Here is a 24,338-nt window from a genome sequence, read left to right as displayed (position 1 = left end):
TGAGCCATTTTTCTGAAGATTTATGCCAACAGAAATTCTGTTATAAAAATTTACTCTTTTGATGAATATAAAGACATAATTTAATAAATATTAATATAATATGGTTTTTTTTGTAGATGTGTTTTTTTTTTAATTTCTAACATCTAATTAGTCTATCTAGGGATATTAAAGACACGGCTTAATTATCACTGGTAATAAACACATGTAATTTCTTACAATTCACAAATTCTACTAAATACAGTTCATAAGCCAAACCAGTTAATCGGATAATAAAAGTAATAATAGTAAAATTTAATATTTTGAAAGAAAAAATTTGCAAATATTATGTAAATTTTGTTTATTAAATTGTAATAATAATTTTAAGCCAAGGAATTTGTTGAATTATGCATAGATAATAGAATGACATATCTTAAAACAATATGTTCGAATGATTCATTCCAGTATGATGATATAAAGAGTTTATGATAACAAAAGAATAAAATGATTCACAATTAAATAATAATTTTTAAATTTAGATAAAAATACATGCTTCTCTACACTAAGTTTTAAAGTATTAAATATTACTTATTAGCACAACAATAATACTGTAATTATCACATGATAAATGTTTCAGTAGGCGTGAAAACCAAAATTAATTAAAAAAAGAGACTGAATTTTTGATAGTGATTTATAAATTACAATCATATCTCTCTTGGTTTTATTTATTTTTTTTTTTTATTCATCATTTAAAAAGTTTCAAATGAGATCGTGGAACATAAAAGTTGTAGCATATGAAAAATATCAAGCCTTACGAGGATTCCAATCCAGGATCTTATGGATGAATAAATGATAAATATCATTATGTATGATTAATAAGATAAATATTTTATATATTTTTTATTTTTGATAATTTTTTTAAATTTATATCACAGTAGTGCACAATTTTGATAAAAAAAAAAAAAAAAAAAATCTTTTCATTTTATAAAAAATGTTCTATTTATTTTACATCCAAAAGCCCACCACACGGGCTTCAAATAAATTGAAAATAAAATTGTCAAAAACATACCACAAAAAATCAATCTAAAATCAAAAACTAAAATGGACATTTTGATTGTTAAACAATCATCAGCAGATACTGAGGGGGAATGGTGTAAAAGATAATAAATAATAAATACAAAGTGGCATGATATGGATGCATTATATTTACTGAAACTAAATAATACTTTTTCCAAAAAGAAAGTTTTATTTTTCTAGGTCTGAAATTTTTTAATTTTACTTCAAACAAAATAAAATTTCACAATATAAGGTAATTATATAAAAGTTTAAAAGTAGAACGTTTTGTAAATCGTTTTCGAAATTTTCCCTGTGCATCTTTGAAAACGTTTTCTAATTAAAAAAAGGCCAAAAAGTTAAAAACAATATTAAATAAATTTTTCATCAATTTTTTGAATTTCGTTATGAATCGTTCATACGTGAAAGAAATAAAAGGAGGGATTGAAAAAAGACTAACTGAGAGATAATTGGAAAGACAAATAATTAATTCATTTAAGCAGTTGATTATAGTAGAATTTCGTCGAGTAGAGTGTAGCAGAAATAACAGCTTCCCATCGTGTACCTAATGGATAAGGAAGTATTTTTACTCGAGTTAGTAATAATCTATTTTTACGACTGCGGGAGCTAGGTGATTCTCTCCTCTCCTCTCCACTCTTTCACTCGCGCTCACTCACTCTCTCACTCTCTCTCTCTCTCTCCACTTTTAATGTGCGAGTGTGTGTGTATTTATTCTCTTGTAACTCTAAAACAAATATCCCTATTTTTACGAAATATAGAACATCTATTTCAACAGCTGTTAAAAATGATTGATAGTAAACCCCACTTATTATTTTTTTTTTCTGTAATTGGACAACCAAATTGATTTAAAATCAGGTGGAGTACAAAATAAAGAAATATATATAAAAAAACATTTATTTAAAATTACAAAAAAAAAGTGCAAACCATCATAATAATGTTAGTTTTTTATGATTAAAATTAAAATCGTAAGGCGTTCACCGTTACAAATAGCGAGAACGGCTTTGATATTTTTACTTCCTTGTACGAAGTAAAGGAAGTATTGTCGCAAAAATTTAGGTTTTCATATTTCAACAGAAATATCCACTTTGACCATCCCTGAATCCATTTTGACCAGTTTCAGCATGGCATCTGTACGTAGGTATGTATGTGCGTACGTATCTCGCATAACTTATAAACGATTAGCCATAGGACGTTGAAATTTGGATTTAGGACTGTTCTAACATCTAGTTTTGCACCTCCCCTTATGATTGCAATCGACTGGACCAAAAGTGTCCAATAAACCCAACACCCAAAAAATTTGGATTTTGGAATTTTTCTTAACTGCCGTAATAACAAGCCCTCATTGAGAGCTTTTCAACGATATATCATAAATGGTACTTATATTCATTGGTTCCAGAGTAATAGCCAAATAAAAATTTAATTAATGAAATATTTGGATCTTAGAAGGGGAACCCACATCGGTTCAAGTCAGACTCATCTCCTTTTTATTTTTAACTTTTTTTAATTTAAATATATTGATTTATTAACCTCTGATTGTAAAAAAATGTGTATATGTAATTTAATAGGCGTACAAGGAAGTGATGTGGTGTCAACATCAGATTTTTTCATCGAATTGTAAACGGATTCAATTTTGTTATGATGTGTTGAACTATTAGGCTACCAAAATACATACTGCTATATTAGCATGCAGAAACAAGTGTTAAATAAATGATTTATTAAACATACACACTTCTAGAGTATTTTTTTATGCTGTGCTCAAAATTGTATTATATAATATCATTAATAACTAAAGATAATTGATGTTATAAATAACTGATATCATCGTGAATGAACTTATATGCAAAATTACAAGTCAATTGTATAGTGTGTATCGAGTGAAATATTTATTAAAAAACCTGATCAGGTAACGGGTTAAATGAAAGTGTTAATACAAAGCGCTTGAAATGAAGATATCAAAAACGTACATTTTTATAAGATTCCCAAATAAGGGAATAAATTCAGCATATATAAAAGTTATCAACGAAGTCTAGTAAGACTTTCCCGAACAAACATTTTCTAATTTTAAATAAGTTTTATTAAAAATCTGGCGTAAATGAGTTCGTTACGGTTTTAATAAATCTTTATTGGGGTCCTACATACGCTAAGTTAATATAATTTAATTATCTTGTGTTTTGGCGGTATTATGGCATACGAGTATTTTTTTTTTTTTTTTTAATTATTAAAAAGATAGTTTTCCCACCATTTTGGAATCTTACACGTAATTTATAAGACTGATATTTAAATCTTTTAAGCATTTTAGTAAACCTTATATTACTGCGTTTGAACCAACTTCAAAGCTTATTGCGTAATGACTACTACAAAATTTTAATTTTTTGGCCATTTTGAGGTGAACCCGAAGGCCGATCACAGCCATTCGTGTATTTTTGCTTAATCCCAATCCAGAATCAAAATCAAAATCCGAGAGAAAAAGGATTCAAACACCCGTTTTTTCACCCGTACATAAATATTAAATTCAATAACGAACTGTTTTGTTTGTTGAAAATACATATTCATTTAATTGAAATAATCATGAAAATATTAAAGACTGTAAGTTAAAAAAAAAACGATGTGGACACTACATAACTTCCTTCTACGCCTATTAAATTACATATACACATTTTTAAACGTACATAACATTTTATTTCATTAATAACTTCTGGTATTTTTTCTTTTTGATTGTTATTATTGAAGTATTATTTATTGTAAGTTTTTTTACAATTACATGTTAATATTATTAATAAATCAATATATTTAAATTAAAAAAAGTTAAAAAGATAAAGGAAAATGAAAAAAGCAAAAGAAAATGTTGCAAAAAAACAAAGAAATAATAAATAGATTAAGAGATGTTGAATATAAAGAGAGAAAATTTGAAAATTAGAGAACGTGTACACAAATTAAGATCAGAAGAATTATACCAAACCAAAGAGCGATTAAATTATTGGCAACAAAAAAAATAAACGAAAAGATGATCAACTTTGACTTGGGGAAAATATTGTCCGACAATATCAGAGGAGTAATGAATAAAAGATAAGAATTTTTTGCGATTTATCAAGGATCGAGCATGTATACCTCACTGTACATGTTGTTCTTGTGGGGGTCTATTTTTCAGTCACTCTGAAGTTAACTTTAATGTAGTTAAAATTAAAAGAAATTCCAGGATAATTAAATACAATTAAACAAGAAAATCCGAAAAAAATACGATTCAAATCAGATGTTTCACCAAATTATTACATATACACATATGCAATAATGCCCCTATTAAATTACATACACACATTTTTAAAAGTACATAAAATTTTATTTCACTAAAAACTACTGATTTTCTTTTCATATTTTTTTTTTTATTTTTATTATTGAATAATTACTTATTGTAAAAGTTTTTTTTACAATCACGGGTTAATAATTATTAATAAATCATTATATTTAAATTAAAAAAAAGTTAAAAAAAAAAAAAACAAAAGGAGATGAAGTCTAATTCGAACTAATGTGCCTTTCTTTGTAAGATCCAAATATTTCATTATCAAAACTTTATTTGGCTATAACTCTGAAACTAATGAAAATAAGTATCACATGATATATCGCTGAAAAGCTCTCAATGAGGGTTTATTACTGAAGTTAAGAAAACGTCCAAAATCCAATTTTTTGGACTTTGGGCTTTTTTCGACTCTTTAGATTCAGTCGATTGCAATGAAAAGGGAAAGTGCACAACTAGATGTTACAACAGTCCTAAATCCAAAATTTCTACAGCCTTATGCTAATCGGTTTTGAGTTACGCGAGATAACGTACAGACGTCACACTGAAACTATAGTCAAAATGAATTCAAAGATGGTCAAAATGGATATTTCTGTTGAAATCTGAAAACCGAAATTTTTCGCGATCACAATATTTCCTTTATTTCGTACAAGGAAGTAAAAAGAAAGTTCTAATTAAATAAATTAATAATTTTAATATTAATAAAGAAAAATTAATTTAAAATAAATTTAAAATAAATTTAAATTGAGTCACTCGAAAGTATTTCGAACAGCAGTTCGAAAAGTATTGAAAAAAGCAAAATAAAAAATGAGTTAAGATAAGTTAAAATAAGTCAATAAAAAAAGAATTAAGTACCATAATGATCGCTAGTGATATGATACGAACTTTCAGTCACTCCCGAAACTGACAAACCGTTCTGAAAAATAATACTTAACTCACGTCAGATTTACAGGAAAGGAAGCAGTAAAACCGTTTCTACTTGAATTATTCATCAAATTTTCTTTTAATTTTTTTTTATGGAGTTTCACATCGGCACGCCCACCGGATTGTAGTTAATATTCAGTACTATAAGTCACATTCACTTTGTTCACACTAAAGTGCAACAAACATCATTACTCTAAGAGAAAACAATTCTGACTGGTAAATCCTGTACCTCAAATTCTTTACGTGCATCACAAGAGTAAGAAAGGCTGCGACATTTAGTGTAAAGCCCAAATTAATGCATCTCTTTCTGTCGTGAAACAATTGTTATCCAACAAAAATTTTAAAATGATTATCTTTCATAAATAAGCCATGAATTTAAAAAAAAGAACACACAAAAGTTTATATCAATAGAAATTTACTCGAAAAAAACTTTTTAAATATTATTTAATATTCGTGATCCCTCTATATTCATTACACTTTTTCTAGTCACATATTGCAAGAAAATGGAAAAATTCTTTTCTGATCGTAGAAAGGCCGTACCCCGTTTCAGAGTCACAATTAAATCAATGGAAAAAGCTCTCGGAACTCCCAAAAAAGAGACAAATTTTCATATTCATACATACAGATACAATTCAACTCAAAAGACATATCGGATTACAAACCACCTATCCCCGGTAAAACCATACCGAATGGCGAGGTAAATTAATAACTAAATTTTAAAAGAAATTAGAGATTATATATCAGTCCTTAGGTAAGTTACAAATAGTCCGTAAAACGATACCATTATTCCAAAATGACTGTATAAAGACACCGCCTATAAAGGAATGTTGTGTGTCTTATTAGGCGATCGTTTCGTTAGTCTGACCTTTTAATCTGTTATTAATAACTGATTTAAAAAAACATTTTCCGCTGAAAATACTATATCATTGGCTGTTTTAAAGGGCTGGAGATTAATAAAAAAAAATCCTCTTCCGCTAGACATCCCATCACTTTTATCTAAATCAGAATGTTGTAAACAGAAAAAAGTAAGTAAAGAGAGATTAAAAAAGTACTGGAAAACTATTTAAATTCGCGATATAAAAAATACGACGTGTGTGAGAAAACTAATGCGGTTGGTAACACTGCGAGGTATCTGGCAACGCTGTGTCTATCGGTCTGTGCTAGACCGGTTTGTTCATCCCTTCGACATTCTCAGTACGAGTTTCAACTCCATTCAGCCAACACATTATTTTTGACAGCGCCATCAGTAAAGCTGTATTTTTGTTATATGTTACGAAAATGGAGCATCGGAATTTAGAGCAAAGTTGTGCAATCAAGTTTTATATTAAACTTGGAGAATCCGCGAGTGTGACCTTTGAAAAGGTGAAACCGGCCTATGGGGAAGATTGCTTATCAAGAGCACAAGTTTTCCGCTGGCACAAATCATTTTTGGAAGGCCGAGAACACATTGAAGATCAACCTCACGCACGGAGACCTTCAACTTCAAAATCTGACGAAAACGTTGAGCGTGTGAGGATTCTTGTGAGATTAGACCGTCGATTAACAATAAGGATGATGAGTGAACAGTTAAATTTAAACGCTTTCACCGTACATCAAATTTTGACAGACGATTTGGACATGCGAAAGGTTTGTGCGAAATTGGTGCCAAAAAACCTCACAACGGAACAAAAGGACAATCGAAGAAACGTGTGCGTTGATCTTCTTGAGAGGATTGACAAAGACCAAGAATTCTTTAATCGTGTGATCACAGGTGATGAATCCTGGATATCTGAGTACGATCCTGAAACAAAGCGGCAAACAAAGCAAAGAGTGGCACACTCCGTCATCTCCTCGACCGAAAAGATGTCGAATGAGCAAATCAAAGATCAAAACCGTGCTAATTTGCTTTTTTTTTGACAGTAGGGGTATCGTGCATAAAGAATTTGTCCCTCCAGGACAAACTGTCAACCAAGTGTTTTACAAAGGTGTCCTTGAAAGGCTCAGGAAAAGAGTGATTTGCGTGAGACTAGATATTGCAGACAAGTGTATGCTTCATCATAAAAATACCTCGTGTCACTCAGCCGTTTCCAACAGGGAATTTTTGATATCAAAACACATTCCTACGGTTCCTCAACCCCCCTATTCACCTGACTTGAGTCCTTGTGACTTTTTCCTTTTCCCGAAATCGAAATATGTCTTAAAAGGACGTCATTTTAGAACTCTGGAGAACATTCAAAAGACTGTGACCGACCAGTTAAAAGCCCTACAGTTGAAACCTTCCAGCGCTGCTACCAGGAGTGGGATCAACGACTCCGCCGGTGTATAGCTGCCCAAGGGAACTACTTCGAAGGGGATAATAATGTTGTTTGAAAAAAATAAAAACTTTGGTAAGTAAAAAGTCAGTTTCATTACTTTTCTCACACACCCCAAAAAAATTATATTTCCAAAGGACAGGCTGTTTTAATTGCTAATAAACTTCTTATATAATTATTAGCGAAGTATCATCCTACAATCCAATCTGTCTGAACGGTTTATATTGAAATTGGATGAGACATACCACACAATTCTGGGAACTGAAAGAGTTATTCTTACAGTGAACCTCATCTCAGATGGCTTTTTATATCTGCAGGAAAAGGAATCTGTTATCAGCACATATGTGAACCGGTCAACGCAAATTCGTTTATCAACAGCCAGTCCTTCTGACCAAAATCGATTTTCTACACCAAGATCTTGAAGCACGTCTTTGAGTGGTGTTATTTGACTAAATTCTGAGTCCCTTTGTAGGTAGATCGTCCCCTTTTCACCGTTCATTCAACTTCTCCTTAATACCTTCCTTTCTGGCGATAATTTAATTTTTGGTTAAACATCCAATTAACCCGTGCTAAGGTTGCGAGGGCTTGTTCCTAGTTAATGATATTTGTATGACTTCATAACCGAGTGCTGAAGCGACGGATTCATAATTACAGTGATGTTTAGTGATTTGCTACAGAATTTGATCCTAGGCGAAACATTTAAGTAGAAAAGAGCCCCTCATTTAACACGATCACTGGGATTTAATGGATTTTCTGCAATTTGATTGTTTTTTCTGCAACAGATACCAAATAAGGAATCCCATCGGCGACCTTACCGATTAATTTCTATTCTTCCTGCTTTGTGGCAATAAATTTCGGTGGTGTATCTGGTTAAGAAATTAGGGGTTTATCTATGACAGCCAGGGTCAGCTAATATGGTAATGAAAAAAGATATTTTAAGAAAGAAAGACGACTACTGACAAGGCTGGTGGCCTAAGTACAATGCCCCTACTGTGCTGTTTCTGGAGTTATTTCGTTACAATCGCGTACAATACACATCCGCACACTGTAAAAACAATTATTATTTTCTTTGTTGTCGAGATCAAATCCAGAATAGAATGCGTATTGTTATACATTATACGTCATGCCACGTTACAAATATTCTTACACAAATACAGAAAAAAATACAAATCTTACATTCAAAGTTGACTTTTATTAAAATTTGCGCTCATATAATATGGCATTTTACATTATTTTCACAGGTTTATGATTTCAACTACAATACACACTTTACAGAATATTTAAGCTTCAGATTCTTTAATTAGAAAAATCTGATGTGGACACCATATGACTTCCTTGTACGACTATTAAATTACATATCACCTTTTTTTTTTTAACGAAAAGAACATAAAATTTTATTTCATTAATAATTTCTGATATTTTTTTTTTTTTTTGTTATTGTTGAATTATTATTCATTGTAAATTTTTTTTACAACCCGAGGTTAATAATTATTGATAAATCAACGTATTTAAATTAAAAAAAGTTAAAAAAAAATGAGATGAAATCAGATTTGAACTGATGTGCCTTCCCCTTGTAAGATCCAAATATTTCATTATTTAACATTTTATTTGGCTATAGCTTTGGAACCAATAAAAATAAGTGCCACTTGTGATATAACGTTGAAAATTTCTCAATGAGGGCTTATTACTGAAGTTAAGAAAAAGCCCAAACCCCAGATTTTTTAATTTTGGTCTTATTTGGACACATTTGGTCCAATCGATTGCAATCAGAAGGGGAGGTGCACAAATAGATGTTACAACACTCCTAAATCCAAAATTTCAACATCTTACGGCTAATTGTTTTTGAGTTATGAGAGATACATACATACGTACAGACGTCACACCGAAACTAGTCAAAATGGATTCAGGAATGATCAAAATGGATATTTCCGTTGAAATCTGAAAACTTAAATTTGTCGCGACCACAATATTTCCTGTACTTCGTATAAAGAAATAAAAAAAATATAATATTTTAATTCATTTTTTACGATATTATATTTATCTTAAAACTCAGTTTCACAACAACCATTCGTCTAGAAAAATTATAAACACCCGTTTTGTAAGAAATGCAATAAAATTTGAAAGTAACCGCTGAGAAAGATGTTTCTGGAATAAGTTATTAGATTGCGTCCTTTACCAGGAAGGTAGATGGAGACAATTTGTTGAAAAATTTAAGTATTTTTTATAAAGTAGCAATGATTCAATCAATAAGCATAGTCAGAGTCCCTTAACAAACTTTTGTGAAATATTTACAATGTTTTCTATTTATAGAAATTTTTTTCTGTACACATTTGTTTTGCATATCTTTACTTAAATGATTACATTATATCGTTACAATATTTATATAGCTTTTATCTAAAAGATTGAACAAGGTCAAAACTCTCTCTTATCTGTACGTTTAAAGAGAAAGTATGCGGAATTGTCATCGAGCGAAATAGTCGGATAATTGTTTTCATACGGTGGCGTTATCCCCTATAGCCTTTCCCCGGGGTTTACAGACAAGTTGTACGGTTTGATATCATGCTAGCTCTGCCTACGGACTTATCCGGAGACTACATTTCTGATGGTTGCTAAAAAAAAAAGCCCAGATTGGGGGTTAGGAGCTTATCAGGTAAAAATGGAATCGCTAATTCTTTTAACAAATAATTTAACGATTTTCTATCCTTATCTCTCAGACATTTAAACATTTATAAAATGCAATAATTAACTAAAATATATTGTATAATAAAAAAAAGTACGTAAGAGGTTTAAATATTTAGGAGAAAATATCACACATGACCTCAAAGAAAAAATAAACTGGAAAGAAAGAACACAAAAACTCAATTTTGCACAAAATACCTCCAAAACAATATATAACAAAAGATGCATCTCAAAAGATACCAAACTCAGATATTAAAAAACTGTAATCAACCCTATAATATCATATGGGAGCGAAAAACTCTTGAAACTAAAATCCAACACTTCCCAGTCAGCAGAGATGCAAAGAATAGAAAGAAGATTTCTAAGAACACGCATAAATAAAAGACGATTTACTGATGGGGGAGAATGAAGACTCATACCAAACCAAGAGGTACATAAAAACGTAGAACCGGCTCTAGACTGCTTTAGAAAGAAAAGATGGATACATAATAAGAACAGAACCGAACAGGCTCGTCAGGAAACTGGTCGAGAATACTGGAAAACGTCCAAACACCGACCTGGATAACCAAAATTAAACAAGATATGCAAGAACTAGAAATCACAATAGAAGATTTACGAAACGAAACTGACGATACAAAAATACTAAAAGAAGCAAACTCCAGATTTAAAATTAAAAAAAGAAAACAACAACAAGGGTTTGTTCATAAGAACTCAAAAAAGCAAGATCTGACAGAATGAAGTACTGGGAAGCAATCAAGAAAAAAACAGAAAAGAAAAGATGAACCTGAGTTGATTAAAGTGGTCCGCTGTGAACTCAAAAAAAAAGAAGTTAAAGTTTAAAATTAAATTCTAAAAATAAACTATTCACACAACAATTAACATCAGGTATTGATTAAATTATATTTCATAATGAGCTGTTAAGCCTTTAATAAAATAATTGTTTTTTTTCCTTAGTATATATAAACTTATAAATAGTAACAACGCTTAACACAATCAGTAAATGTTTCTCACATAAGATATTAACCCATTAGTAGACGTCTACTTGTAGTTCAAAGGAAAAATTCATTATAAAACATCTGGTGGGAGAACCGAAGGTGAGGGAATTCCAGGTGTATTGTTGTTTCAATGACCAATACTAATCTTATAAGACACGATCGTAGATAGCATTTTTGACAGATAGTAAGAAAAGTAGAATAAGGAGGGGATCTTTTTAACGTTAATATAACATATATAATACGATCAGAAAGGCAACTAGTTCTAGTAAACCTTGAGTCGGAATTCCCATGTTATGCATTGTTTTACGAACAGTAAGTATTAAAAGAACTGAATACTACAGAACATTATCATTCATTTAAACCTGTTTTAAGTGTACACAAGCGATTCAAGCTCTCCACAACAACCGTCCAACATGCCACCGCACAATCTTGAAGACGAAACACCGGCCCCCGTGTACAACGAAGAAAATTTTGCTGATTATTTAGAGAGGTAAATCTACTTTCATTATTTTTTTTAATGAATGATATTAAACAGTTATTATTTCTCTTTGCTAAGAAGTGATTTTCTTCTTTTTTTTGTATTCAGTCATTTGACTGGTTTGATGCAACTCTCCAAGATTCCCTATCTAGTACAAGTCGTTTCATTTCGTATACCCCCTACATCCTACATCCCTAACAATTTGTTTTACATATTCCAAATGTTACCTGCTTGCACAATTTTTCCCTTCTACCTGTCCCTTCAATATTAAAGAAGGGACTATTCCAGGATGTCTTAATATGTGGCCTACAAGTCTGTCTCTTCTTTTAATTATATTCTTCCAAATGCTTCTTTCTTCATCAATTTGCCACATCTCTTCATTTGTCACTTTATCCACCCATCTGATTTTTAAAATTCTCCTATAGCACCGCATTTAAAAAGCTTCTAATCTTTTCTTCTCAGGTACTCCGATCGTCCAAGTTTCACTTCCATATAAAGCTACGCTCCAAACATATACTTTTAAAAATGTTTTCCTGACGTTTAAATTAATTTTTGATGTAAACAAATTATATTTGTGACTGAAGGCTTGTTTTGCCAGTACTATTCGGCATTTTATATCGCTCCTGCTTCGTCCATCTTTAGTAATTCTACTTCCTAAGTAACACTAAGAAGTGATAGAGCTTCGTAAAATAATTCACCTAGGGTATATTATCAGTAAGAAAGTAAAAATTCTATTCAGCCAGGTACATAATTTCAAATTATACGTAAGAAATGTGGGCTAACAAATAAATAAAAACAAGGACTGATATAGCTTAAACTAATAAATAAAATAATAATTACATGAAACAATATTGACACAGATAAGCGAAATTTTGAAGGCGTAATTGAAAAATATAAACGTTTAAATCTACCCAGAAAATTCACGTTTATTTAATCAGTATTACCAAAAAATTACTCAATACAGTAATATTTTTATCTAACAGGAGATTTTTTAATTTAATTTCAAATAATTCTGATGAACAATATTTCAGTCGGTTGGATGATTTTGTATTTAATGAAAGAGAAAATATCACACTTTTTCGTAGCTTGAAACGTTATACTACGTTTGTTATCTATTATCTAATTGAATGAAGTGGGTGTTGTTAATTTTTATCAATAAATTAATTTCTTTTAGATAGCAAATACATAAATATAAATATATAGAAACGTTACATTTTTAATTTACCAAAGATTTTATTCATATATAACGGGACTAAAAAAAGATCTAATAAAATATTTTTGAATTTTGAAAACTCACTGAATTTTTGAAGGAGAAATGAGATATATTAAATTTTTAAAGGAATTTTCTCACACTTATTAAGTAGGTTACTTAATAAAGATAACAGTAATAACAGCGTTGACCATTGTTAAATAAATTAAGAATCACTATATCTATATACAAATATATTTTTTCATATAAAGCCAATAATTATTCTGTTGAATATGAAAATGTGTATAATAGATAAAAGTAACCGTTATTACGTCGAAGATGAAGTGATGTTTAAGTAATAAAAAAAATGTTATATTAATTTTTAACTAATACACGTAGTTACATTAAAGTCAGTTATTTTTACACGGATTTGAATACTAGATCGTAGATACCAGTGTTCTTTGGTTGTTGGGTTTCAATTAATAACACATCTCAGGAACGGTCGAACTGAGACTGTACAAGACCTACACTTAATTTACAATCATACATATCATCCTCTGAAGTATTATCTGAACGGTGATTACCAGAGGTTAAACAGGAAAAAGAAAGAAAGAACAAAAGAAGTTAAGGACGTACGTTTAACGATTTTCCAATTCAAAATAACAATCAGTACAGGTTTAGTCCTTGTAATACTAACAACTTAGCGAATGATCTAATCAATTTTTGAAGCCCACCTCCAGTTTAAAAAAGCTGACAACAAAGTTGTGTCTTACTTTCCTTACATTGTTTATTTATTCTTATATAGTAAAAAAATAATGTTACGTGAAAAAATATTCAAAAAATCGAAATACTTTTACTTTTTTCTGCTCCACATCCTTAAAATCACCTCCCAAGAAAATTCTTTGATTTGTCTACGTTTACTTCGTTAAATGGAAGAAACTAAAAAAAATATACTGAAAAATGTACAACCAATAAAAAAGATTATTTAAGATTTATTTTTTGAAGGTACTTTATTAACAGTTTAAATAAATAAAAATATTTTAAAAAGTTCCTATAATCCATATTTTTAAACTTTGATCGGGTCCCCCACCTCCAAAGTATTTTTTGGGACCGCTTGCAGTAATATTATGCTTAGGAAGACATAAAAAATCGGATAAAAAAAATACAATTAATAAAACAACTTTTTCGATTTTCGGGGAAGCGGGAGAATACGGAAGAAATTTTTTTTTTTAAATGGTAAGATAAGCATCCACGCATGTGGATGCTTATCTTACCATTTAAAAAAAATAACTTAATATAGAGTACGAGCTTAATATAAAGTGAGATTATCTTTGCAAACTTTTGAGAAAATTTACCCCAAAGAAACTATCTACCCTACCCTCTAGAGACATTGACGCCAAACTTTTACCAATAAATTGCCCCATATACAAGTCTCTTCCAATTTTCAACAAAATCGGTTTATAAGTCAAATGTTTTTAAGCTTCAAACACGCCAATACGTAAAAATTACATAAAAACATTATCCCCTACAAAAATTGAAAAATTAAAAAAATCAATATTTTTAAACTTAGATTATCTCATCCACCCGCAATATTGCCCCCAAAGTATTTTTTTTTTTTTTTTTGGTCGCTTGCACTACTACAATGCGTAGGAAGACAAAAAAATCTGTTAAAAAATATGCAATAAACAAAACGAAAGCTTTTTTCGATTATTGGATAAGGAGGGAATTTTGAGGCAAAATTAAAAAAAAAATAGTAAGATAACCATGCATGCATGTACTGAGTTTAATATAAAGTAGGAGGCAAATATTTACCAACAAACTGCCCCGTATACGAGTACATGAGTACTGTAAAATTCTGTAAAGAATTTCATTAAAATTGGTTTATTCAGTCAAAACTTGCCAAAAAAGGTGCCCTTCACCTTTTTTTTGTTTGTCTTGTGAGGTCTCTGGGTCATGAAACGTGGAAAATACAACAAAAAAAACCGCATCCTATTTTTTGACTGATTACCATACTTCTTGCAGCATAGCTCTAGAGCTAAGTTGCCAAGAATGTAAAATCAAATATTCTATAAAACTACTTAATCTACATATCTATTATAATCTACATCTCTGATAGTCTCCAATTTTTTACGAAAAATCGCTGATCTGAAGGTAATGGACCTGAGAACGAAGGAAGAGCGCCGTTTCTTAACTAACGCTGAGTCATCATCAGGCGCGTGCTCTTTGTTCACCTACTTTATAAATATTAACGCATGCGTACTTATTGAATATACAAGAGTTACGAAAAAAAAATTACAAATTTTTAAAGGCCTTGGGGATGAAAAGAAAGTACTTCCGCGACAGTCCATCAGCCACTAAATTCCGATTTCCGTAGAAAGGATTCAGTAAAATTATTCTTGACGCTGTCTTAACTTTCCGCAATTTTTATTTTTACTTTATTAAATAAATAGCGTAATTTCTTTTAACTCGGTACAAAAAAAGCGAGATCAATTATACATTTTATAATTATTATGAAGCACGTAAATAATCTTTAAACTCATCAGAAAAGATAACCGCGAATAGTACAAATACATTTACTACCTCATCACCAATTCAATCGAAAAGGCCAAAACTAAAATATTTATTATTATTTTTTTTTAGAAATTAAGTAAATATTTGCATAAAAGTATTTATTTATAAATAACAGAATAGACTATAATCACATAACTAACTACCACAATGTTATTTATTTAATACATAAATATTTAATCATCAGTTATCTATTTAATTAATTTATCTATTGTCCAATGTACCATTTAAATTTGTATACACAACCCGATAAAAATAGATGATAGTAAAATAGTTTAATGAAACTTTCCCGGAATTTGTAATTCTTTTATATATAAAACAAAATCAACAGTACGTAGAATTTTATCAACAAATTACAGAAAGTAACCTTATATTACGTAGATAAATATAATTTCTATATGATCATCTCAAAATTATGTTGTGCATACTTTGCTGTTTTTGTTTAATTTTATTTACTAGCTAATTGCACACGCGCTTTCAGCCAAATTATATCCTTTTCGGGAGAAAAGGATATTTCACTGTCGAATTGTTCTAATAAATCTTAAGTGGTATTTAAACCAAGGCCATTAAACTTTCAGCAAAATTCTTAATAATCGGAAGTCTGTTTGAAGAAGGAGAGACGCAGATTGATAGATCATTGGACAGCCATAAAAACTATTATTTTATTACCCCAATAAATATTCAATAGGGGTTTTGTCGAAGACTCCGCTTTTTGATAAAGCAAATGAAAAAATACTTATTATAATAAATTTAAAGAATTAAATAGAAATTTAAAAAAATAATAAAACTAAATTTTAAAAAAAACGCGCTAAAAATGGAAATAATTTCATTTTACATTTTAAATTTCAACTTCTAGAAATCTGCATAAATTAAATATTATTAATAGCTTCAAGAGATGTAAATAAATATTATTTATTTTTAATATTTCACAACTTTGTTCATCGATCTGCATGAAGTAGTAGCGTCTCGGGTCTCGAATTCGAAACCCGGTTAGACATGATATTTTTCATACGCTACAAAATTTAATTTAAATACTCCCGCGAACAAGCATCTACCTGTAAGCTTCTGTCGTGAATTAATAAAAAAAGGACTTTTTGTTCTTTTTACTTCCTTGTACGAAGTAAAGGAAGTATTGTGATCACGTAACATGTCGGTTTTCCTATTTCAACGGAAATATCTTTTGACCAGCCCTCAATTCATTTTGACTAGTTTCGGCGTGGCGTCTATACGTACGTATTTAAGTATGTCGCATAACTAAAAAACGATTAGCCGTAGGATGTTGAAATATTGGATTTAGGACTGTTGTAATATCTAGTTGTTCATCTCCCCTTTTGATTGCAATCGACTGGACCAAAAGTGTCAAAAAAAACCCAAAATCTAAAAAATCTGCATTTTTTCTTAACTGCAGTAATAAGCACTCATTGAGAGTCTTTCAACGATATATCATAAGTGGTACTTATTTTCACTGGGTCCAGAGTTATAGCCAAATAAAATTCTAATTAATGAAGTATTTCCATCTTACTAGGAGAAGGCACATCGGTTCAAATCCGACTTCACCTCCTTTTCTTTTTTTTAACTTTTTTTTAAATTTAAATATATACATTTATTAATAATTATTAACCTGTGATGGAAAAAAATTTACAATAAATTCAATAACAATAAAAAATAAATGAAAATATATCAGAAATTATTAATGAAATAAAATTTTATATACTTTTCATTTTTTTAAATGGGTATATATAATTTAATAAGCGTACAAGGAAATCATATGATGTCCATATCAGATTTATTTTTGGGCAAAAAATTGTGAGGAGAAAACATACAATGAAGCTACAAAGGAATCTCTATTAAACAAAATATTCACTGAAATCAATCCATTTAGAGAAGAGTGACTTGAAAATGCGCCACATTTAGCAAAAATAATTAAAATTGACAAAATACGTACGAACTGAGAACCTTCTTTTTAAAAAATGCGTAAGAAAAATTTACATTAAATTTAATTCCTTAAAGGTGCATCACTAAATTAATATCTCCCCATTTCCTCATCCGATTTGTCAATAAATTAATACTATTCCTCTAATACGCAAGCACACAAAACGTTACGTCTTACGTCAAACCTCTGAGTACGAAAGTAAAATATCTACAACACGTAAACGTAAATTTGTATACAGTTATTTATTTTTCTTTACCAAAAATCACAACAGATTGTTTTTACAATAGAGTAATACAGCGGCTTACAAGATACTACTAAGAGTACTAGACGCTTACTAGTACTCTGTACTAAGTGAAAAGCGCAAAGATTCAAATCCAGCATCTTTCAGCTCCGTTCACGAAAATCGGTAAATGCACAGATTTAGAATTATTTTTAGTAAGATTTTTAGTATTTATTCAAAAAAGTCAAGAAATACAAAAATGCAAGGAAACTGTACTCCTTTCCATCTTTCTCTAACGGGAACTGTTTTTCTATAATTTTGCCTCAGCCTGATTTTAGCAAAATATTTAAGTAACAAAAGTTTAATTAAATAAAATGAAAAAATTTCGTCGGAAGTATTTCTTATATCTGGAACGGAAGTTCTCCATTTATTTATAGATACGAACAGATAACTGAAGGAACGCCAAGCATTTCATTTATCGTTCAATAAATTTATAATAAAACTATCAACCTTTTTTTTTACATTTTTTGTAACAGGAATTTTTTTGATGCAGAATCGTGACAACTAGCTAACACATCGAAGGTAGGCGACAAAAGTCACGTAAGCGACATAATTACGGATCCAAATAACAATTATAATAATAATAATAATAAAATTATTATTTGCGTACGTGATTATTTGTCACATTAGAATTAGCAATACAAGGCCGAGATATAAAAGCATATTATTTTCAATGGAATGCTAAAGTCTGATCTCAAATTTCAGCAAATAAGGTACAGAAATGGATTATACAGTGTAAGTTATCAATTATAATCTGGTAACATATGTTTTCAATAGAATAAAATCGTTTAAATCGTTTTCCGTCGTCGTTAAACAGAAAAACAATAAGGCTCGGATTAATCCAGTTTGAATTTTACAATCTGTCATTCGCCGATGAATATCGTGAATTATTACTAAAAATATGCAATAACATAACAGATTTAGGAATAGTTCAGGATCTTTTTCGAAATATAATAATTTTTCGGTGCACAAAAATAACCTTAAATGGAGTCAGTATTAGAAGACTGGGTATTCAAAAATAATAATACATTGAATAACTGTAAGATGGGCTTTCGCAAGGAATATCCCGCAATCGATAATGTTTATCTTTTATAACATTATTACTTCAAAATTCCGTAAAACCGGATGGAAAATTTATTTTTTTTCACCGATTTCAAAACATCTTTCGATAATGTTTATAAAAAATTAGCTCCTTTTTTAAATTATATAATATGAGTTTGTAAAACAGATTTTTTAACGAGTTGGGTGTTTTAAAAAAAAATATTGCGTTTGGTCCAAAGACGGTTTTAGAAATTATTTCAGACATCAATGGAGTACGGCAAGGCTGTGTTTGACACGCTTATTATTTATTTGCTTTGTTTTTTTAACGATTTTCATGATGCGGTTAAAGGGGGTTTATGGAGAGCCGATTTAGACATTAAACTTTAATTTGTTTAGTTTTATTTAAAATTTCATAAAATGTTAAAAAAGTAAGAATTAATAGAATATGTAAAAAAAAAAGGCGACTATAATACAACTGAAGGTGAATGAATTTTTTTCTCCATACATTCAAAACCGGTTCAAATAATAATAATAATATAAGTGATTCACGGAATTCATTCCTCTTTCCAAGACTACATCTATGGTAACTGGAACTAATATACGTAGATACGTCTGTATTTTTACCGAGAAAAATAAATTAATATAAATTCATATTACTATGACCTTTTTCCTTGTATAGTATTATTTTTGTTAATTTTAAAAATTGTTTTAATAAAGGTTAAAAATACATAAGCTGAAATAATATTTAATTAATTCAGAACGTCAATGTACATATAATAAAGAAAATTGGTCAGCAGTCATTGAAAAAAGCTAAAATTATAATAAACACTAACAGCGGTACCGAAAAAAACACAATTTTTTTTCTTTCATCGAATGAAATTTCATTCAAAACTACAAACTAACATAGTAGGTTTTGTATACTGAACTGTATTAATACAGTACATTGTAGCAGTGCAGTGTTAAGATGTCACTACGATACCTACCAAGAAAAGTTTTTTGTTTGAAAAGTTATACATTACAAACGAGACTTTATATAAAAAACTTTTTTATAACGGTTTATGACTTAAGTTTTCATAATTTAAAATTCTTTTTCCATAATTTTCCCCAAAAATTAATATTTGTAATATAATATTCACACGTGTAATTTACCCCCTCGCATAATTTACATACCCTAAATTTTTATATATTTTGGAATAAAAAATATAATTCCTATCACACTACTGTATATTTTAAGACTGTAAGTTTAAACGGTTTAAAATAGATGTAATTTCTTATATCTAAACATACTACTAGTAGAGTGGATTTTATACACTTTATAAATACGTAGGCCTACTCTTCACACTAACATTACAAAAAAAAAGAATAGCTTAGTCCAGTTTTGTTTAAAACACAGGTTTTAGGGATTAACAGATATCTAAGTTATATAAATATAAGTACAATAATTTAAAAATGGCGTTAAAAGTTCGTGTAATAAAATTCGCGGAAAAAACACGGGTCGACCTGCTTTAAGAAAATACTGTGTAATAATAACTTTTTTCTTATTGGTAAAATCTAAAAGACCCCTTATCTTAGCAGCAATAACGATGAACAGGTTTTACATCGACTAAATGAGATCCTCCGTAGAACCTCTTCTTTAAAACGGGGGAAAATATCCCAGACTAGAAAAGGTAAATTGTAAAGTACGTTCAAAACGAAATTACGTCACTCGTAACATTCTTTCGTACTGAGCTTTGAAGCGGTCGGATCTTTAAATATATAGTAATAATAGGAAATTCTTTAATATATATAATAAAGCAAAGGCGAATAAACAAGATTAATGAAATGTAATAACTTTTCGTTGAGATCAATATCTTTTTGTCAAAGACTACGGAAAATTTCTCGAATAAATCGATCTTTTCGACATCCCATAATTCAAATTTGACAACATAAATCGTATGAACTAATAATCCCGAGCAAATATCCGTTGTTTTTTTCGATATATCATTAAATACAAGCATAAAAAAAACATATATGCGTCGAAAGAAACAGAGGTAATGTTTTGGCTGACAGACGAAATTGACTCTGAAATGGAGGCTCAGAGAGCAAATCTTCCGAAAACGACAATAACGAATTTAAATGAGATTATCGTAAGAATTTTTATGGAAAAAAAACAATGGTAAACACACAAAATGTAAGGAATGGAAGTAATTTAAAATTGCCGTTCATTCAATGGATTTATTAGCTCATTTGTGAAATAAACTAAAAATATTATTAAAAATAATAATTCGAAATCACAGTTTTTATTTATTTATATTTTTAATTATATCAAATGTTTAGTTGAACAAATAAATTCGAGAATATTATACTTTTTATTTTCTTTTTTTTATTACTTTTAAGACCATAATGGATCACTTTAGTTCATTTTTTTTTTGCAAGTTCTTTCTTTTCTTGCTGATTTGTAGTTTTTCAGCTTTTCTTTTTTGCCAGTAATTTCTAAGGGTTTCAGATCTTCTTGCCCTTTCTTGTTCAGAGTACACCCGCTTATTGTTTTCTTGGGTTTTGATAGGAATCTTGTTTCTTTATTTTTTAATTTCTCATAGTTTCCGGTTTTCGTTTTTAGGTTTTCACGGGTTATGTCTAATTCCTCCACGTCTTTCTGTACTTCGTATAACCGGTTCGATCTGCTTTTCTTGTTCCAGAAAAGTTTGATTATCCGTCTGATAAGTCTGGTCTCTTCCGTTCTGAAAATATGCCCTAGAAAGGAAATTCTCTTCTTTCTAAATTTATTAGTTATCGGGATGATCGTTTTGTAAATCTCTTCGTTTGGAATAATTCTCCAAATCCCGTCTTTTTTAATGTTTTTCCCGATGCACCGTCGTAGAATCTGTCTTTCAATCTTTTCCAGTTTGTCGGTAAACCTCTGGTACGGTCCAAATATGGTTTCGCATCCGTAAAGTATTTCCGATTGAATAACTGAGTTATAATGTCTTATTTTTGTGTTTATGAACATGGATTTTTTGTTATAGATGTTTTGTGTTTTTATTGTGGCTTTGATGAGTTTATTTATTCTTTCATTCCAGTTTGAATTTTCTTGGAGGTTGTGCGTGATGTTTTCCCCCAAATATTTAGTTTTCTACTAGCTCTATGTCATTATTGTTTATTTTTACTTTGCTTATGCATAGCGGGTCTCTCACCATAATTTTGTTTTTTTCGTATGAAATTTATAGACCAATTTTTCCTCCAATCTCTTCCAGTGTTGATAGTTGGTATCTGGCCTCTTCTATATTTTGGGATAGTAGGACTAAATCGTCCGCAAAGCCTACGAAATTTACTAATCGATTTGCGTGAAGCCTCATACTTTCATTTTTAAATAACTAGGGACCCTTATTATTCTTTCTTTTATATGTATGCTAGTTAAATGATGACTAAACCACTCAAATATTTATACCGACTTACTGTACAAAATTAACGTAGCAGTTAAAACATTCATATTTTTGTTTTATCGCAATGTTTGATTTATCTATATAATTAAAATTATTACTCTAATGTGCTTTATGATTAAATAACCTGAAACAAGCTTTTCTACCTAAACGAACTTAGTTGTGTTTAAGACTCAAAGAAATATCAAAATTATCAAAGAACTATATTTTTATAATTTTATACTCTTCGGAAATAATTTGCGAATAAAAAATCAATTATAAAAAAATCGTAAGTGCTGTCGCGTAGTGCTGAGATGAATTCAATATATGCGGTTAAAAACTAGACTTTTGTTATATCAAAACAAAGATATTAAATATTAAAAATAGATTTTTAATAATGATGAAAGCAATGTCAACATTCTTATAGAATATTGACATTGCTTTTACGAATAATCGGCAACGATTAATCGGTAACTGAGAAAAACGGATTGTTTTTGTTTTTTTTATATAAGTTATTATAAAATCATCAGTCAATGCGCCTGCTTGAAAACCGATTATTAAATAATAGTATACATATATATATAAAATGTGTAAATGACTTCGCGAAAAATAACTCCAGACAATATTACAAAATATTTAAAAACGAGATCAAAACTTATACACCACCAACACTAATGTTAAAAAACAGACAGAGTAATGGCACATAATGATAAAGAAAACGCGGAAATAATGGCCGAAATTTTCAAAAAGCTACTGAATTGCGTAAACCCGACCACCCTATTTGATATCCATATAAACACAGTAATAAAAACCCCAACAGAAAATACACCAACAAAAGAAGAATTAAAAAATTCGATTAAACAACTAAAAAACAACAAAGCAATTGGAATTGCGTAAACCCGACCACCCTATTTGATATCCATATAAACACAGTGATAAAAACCCCAACAGAAAATACACAAACACCAACAAAAGAAGAATTAGAAAGTGCGATTAAACAACTAAAAAACAACAAAGCAATTGGTAAAGACCAACTGCAGAATTATGGAAAAACACGGGAGAAAAAGCGATAATAAGTCTACAAGGAGCGATCCAAAAAATATGAGAAAATAAAGAAATCCCATAAAAATGGACAATAGCAATAATATGCCCGATCCACAAAAATGGAGAAAAAACAAATCCGGATAATTACAGAGTGATATCCTTATTATATTGCACGTATAAAGTATTATCTAGAATAATCTATAACAGAATAAAAGACCAACTAGAAAATGAATTAGGGGAATACCAAAGAGGGTTTGGACCCGGAAGAAGCTGCCCGGAACAGATACTAAACCTAAAACTCATAATCGATTATTATAAATCGAGAGACAAAAAACTAGTAATATCCTTTATAGATTTAAGGCATATGACTGCATAAATAGGGAATCCCTATTAAAAATACTAAGCAACTTTGGTCTGCATCCAAAACTAATCAAAGTGATCAGCCTAACTTTAAAAAACACAGTGTCAAAGGTTAAATTCAGAAGAGATAAATCAGATGCATTTGAAGTAAAAACGGGATTGAGATGGATTATCCCCATTATTATTTAACTGCGCACTAGAATATATAATTAGAGAACGGAGAAAAATAAAGAATAAAAATTGGAACAAAAATTAAAGTAAACCGCCTGGGTTTCGCAGACAATCTAGCCCTCCTCTCAAACAACATAAAAGAAGCTAGTACCCAAATATAAACACCGGAACAACTTGCTGAAAAAATATGTTTGAAAATATCATACGAAAAAACTAAAATTACGGTCGGGGATCCACTATGCATTAATCATGTAAACGTAAACGGAAAAAATGGAACTAGAGGGAAAATTTAAATACCTAGGAGATACCATAACATGTAACATCAATGAGAAAATAAACTGGCAAGCAAGAACTGAGAAACTTAAAAATCATTAATACCCATAACATATACAACAAAAAATGCCTATCGACAAAAACTAAAATCAGACATTACCAAACAGTAGTTCTTCCAGAAATACAGTACGCCAGCGAGACTCTCTTCCCATACAAAATTGGAGAAGTAGAAAGGATCGAAAAGAAGATAGTCAGAAAGTGCATAAACAAGAAAAACATAGTAGAAGGACAGTGGAGGATAATCCCAAACGAGAAAGTATATAAAATAATAACCCCGTTAACAAATTTCTTCAGAAAAAAAGAATTTCATTC

General features: G+C 29.8%; 2 protein-coding genes across 4 annotated transcripts in view; one reads left to right on the top strand and one right to left on the bottom strand.

The window, feature by feature from the left end:
• The window catches only part of LOC142322412 (electron transfer flavoprotein beta subunit lysine methyltransferase-like), a 110,088-nt gene that overhangs the window by 38,106 nt on the left and 47,644 nt on the right, over window positions 1-24,338 (bottom strand). The window lies entirely within an intron of this gene.
• Window positions 11,506-24,338, top strand: part of Gadd45 (Growth arrest and DNA damage-inducible 45) — a 54,391-nt gene continuing 41,558 nt past the window's right edge. The window contains exon 1 of the mRNA XM_075361470.1: window positions 11,506-11,721. Within this exon, the coding sequence (XP_075217585.1) occupies window positions 11,645-11,721 (77 nt within the window). The 5' untranslated portion in view covers window positions 11,506-11,644. The remainder of the gene's footprint in view (window positions 11,722-24,338) is intronic.

The sequence above is a fragment of the Lycorma delicatula genome, chromosome 3 (assembly GCF_047948215.1).
Source record: "Lycorma delicatula isolate Av1 chromosome 3, ASM4794821v1, whole genome shotgun sequence".
Taxonomy (NCBI): Eukaryota; Metazoa; Arthropoda; class Insecta; order Hemiptera; family Fulgoridae; genus Lycorma; species Lycorma delicatula.
The sequence above is the reverse complement of the archived record's forward strand: the minus strand, read 5'-3'. Positions and strand labels throughout refer to the sequence as shown.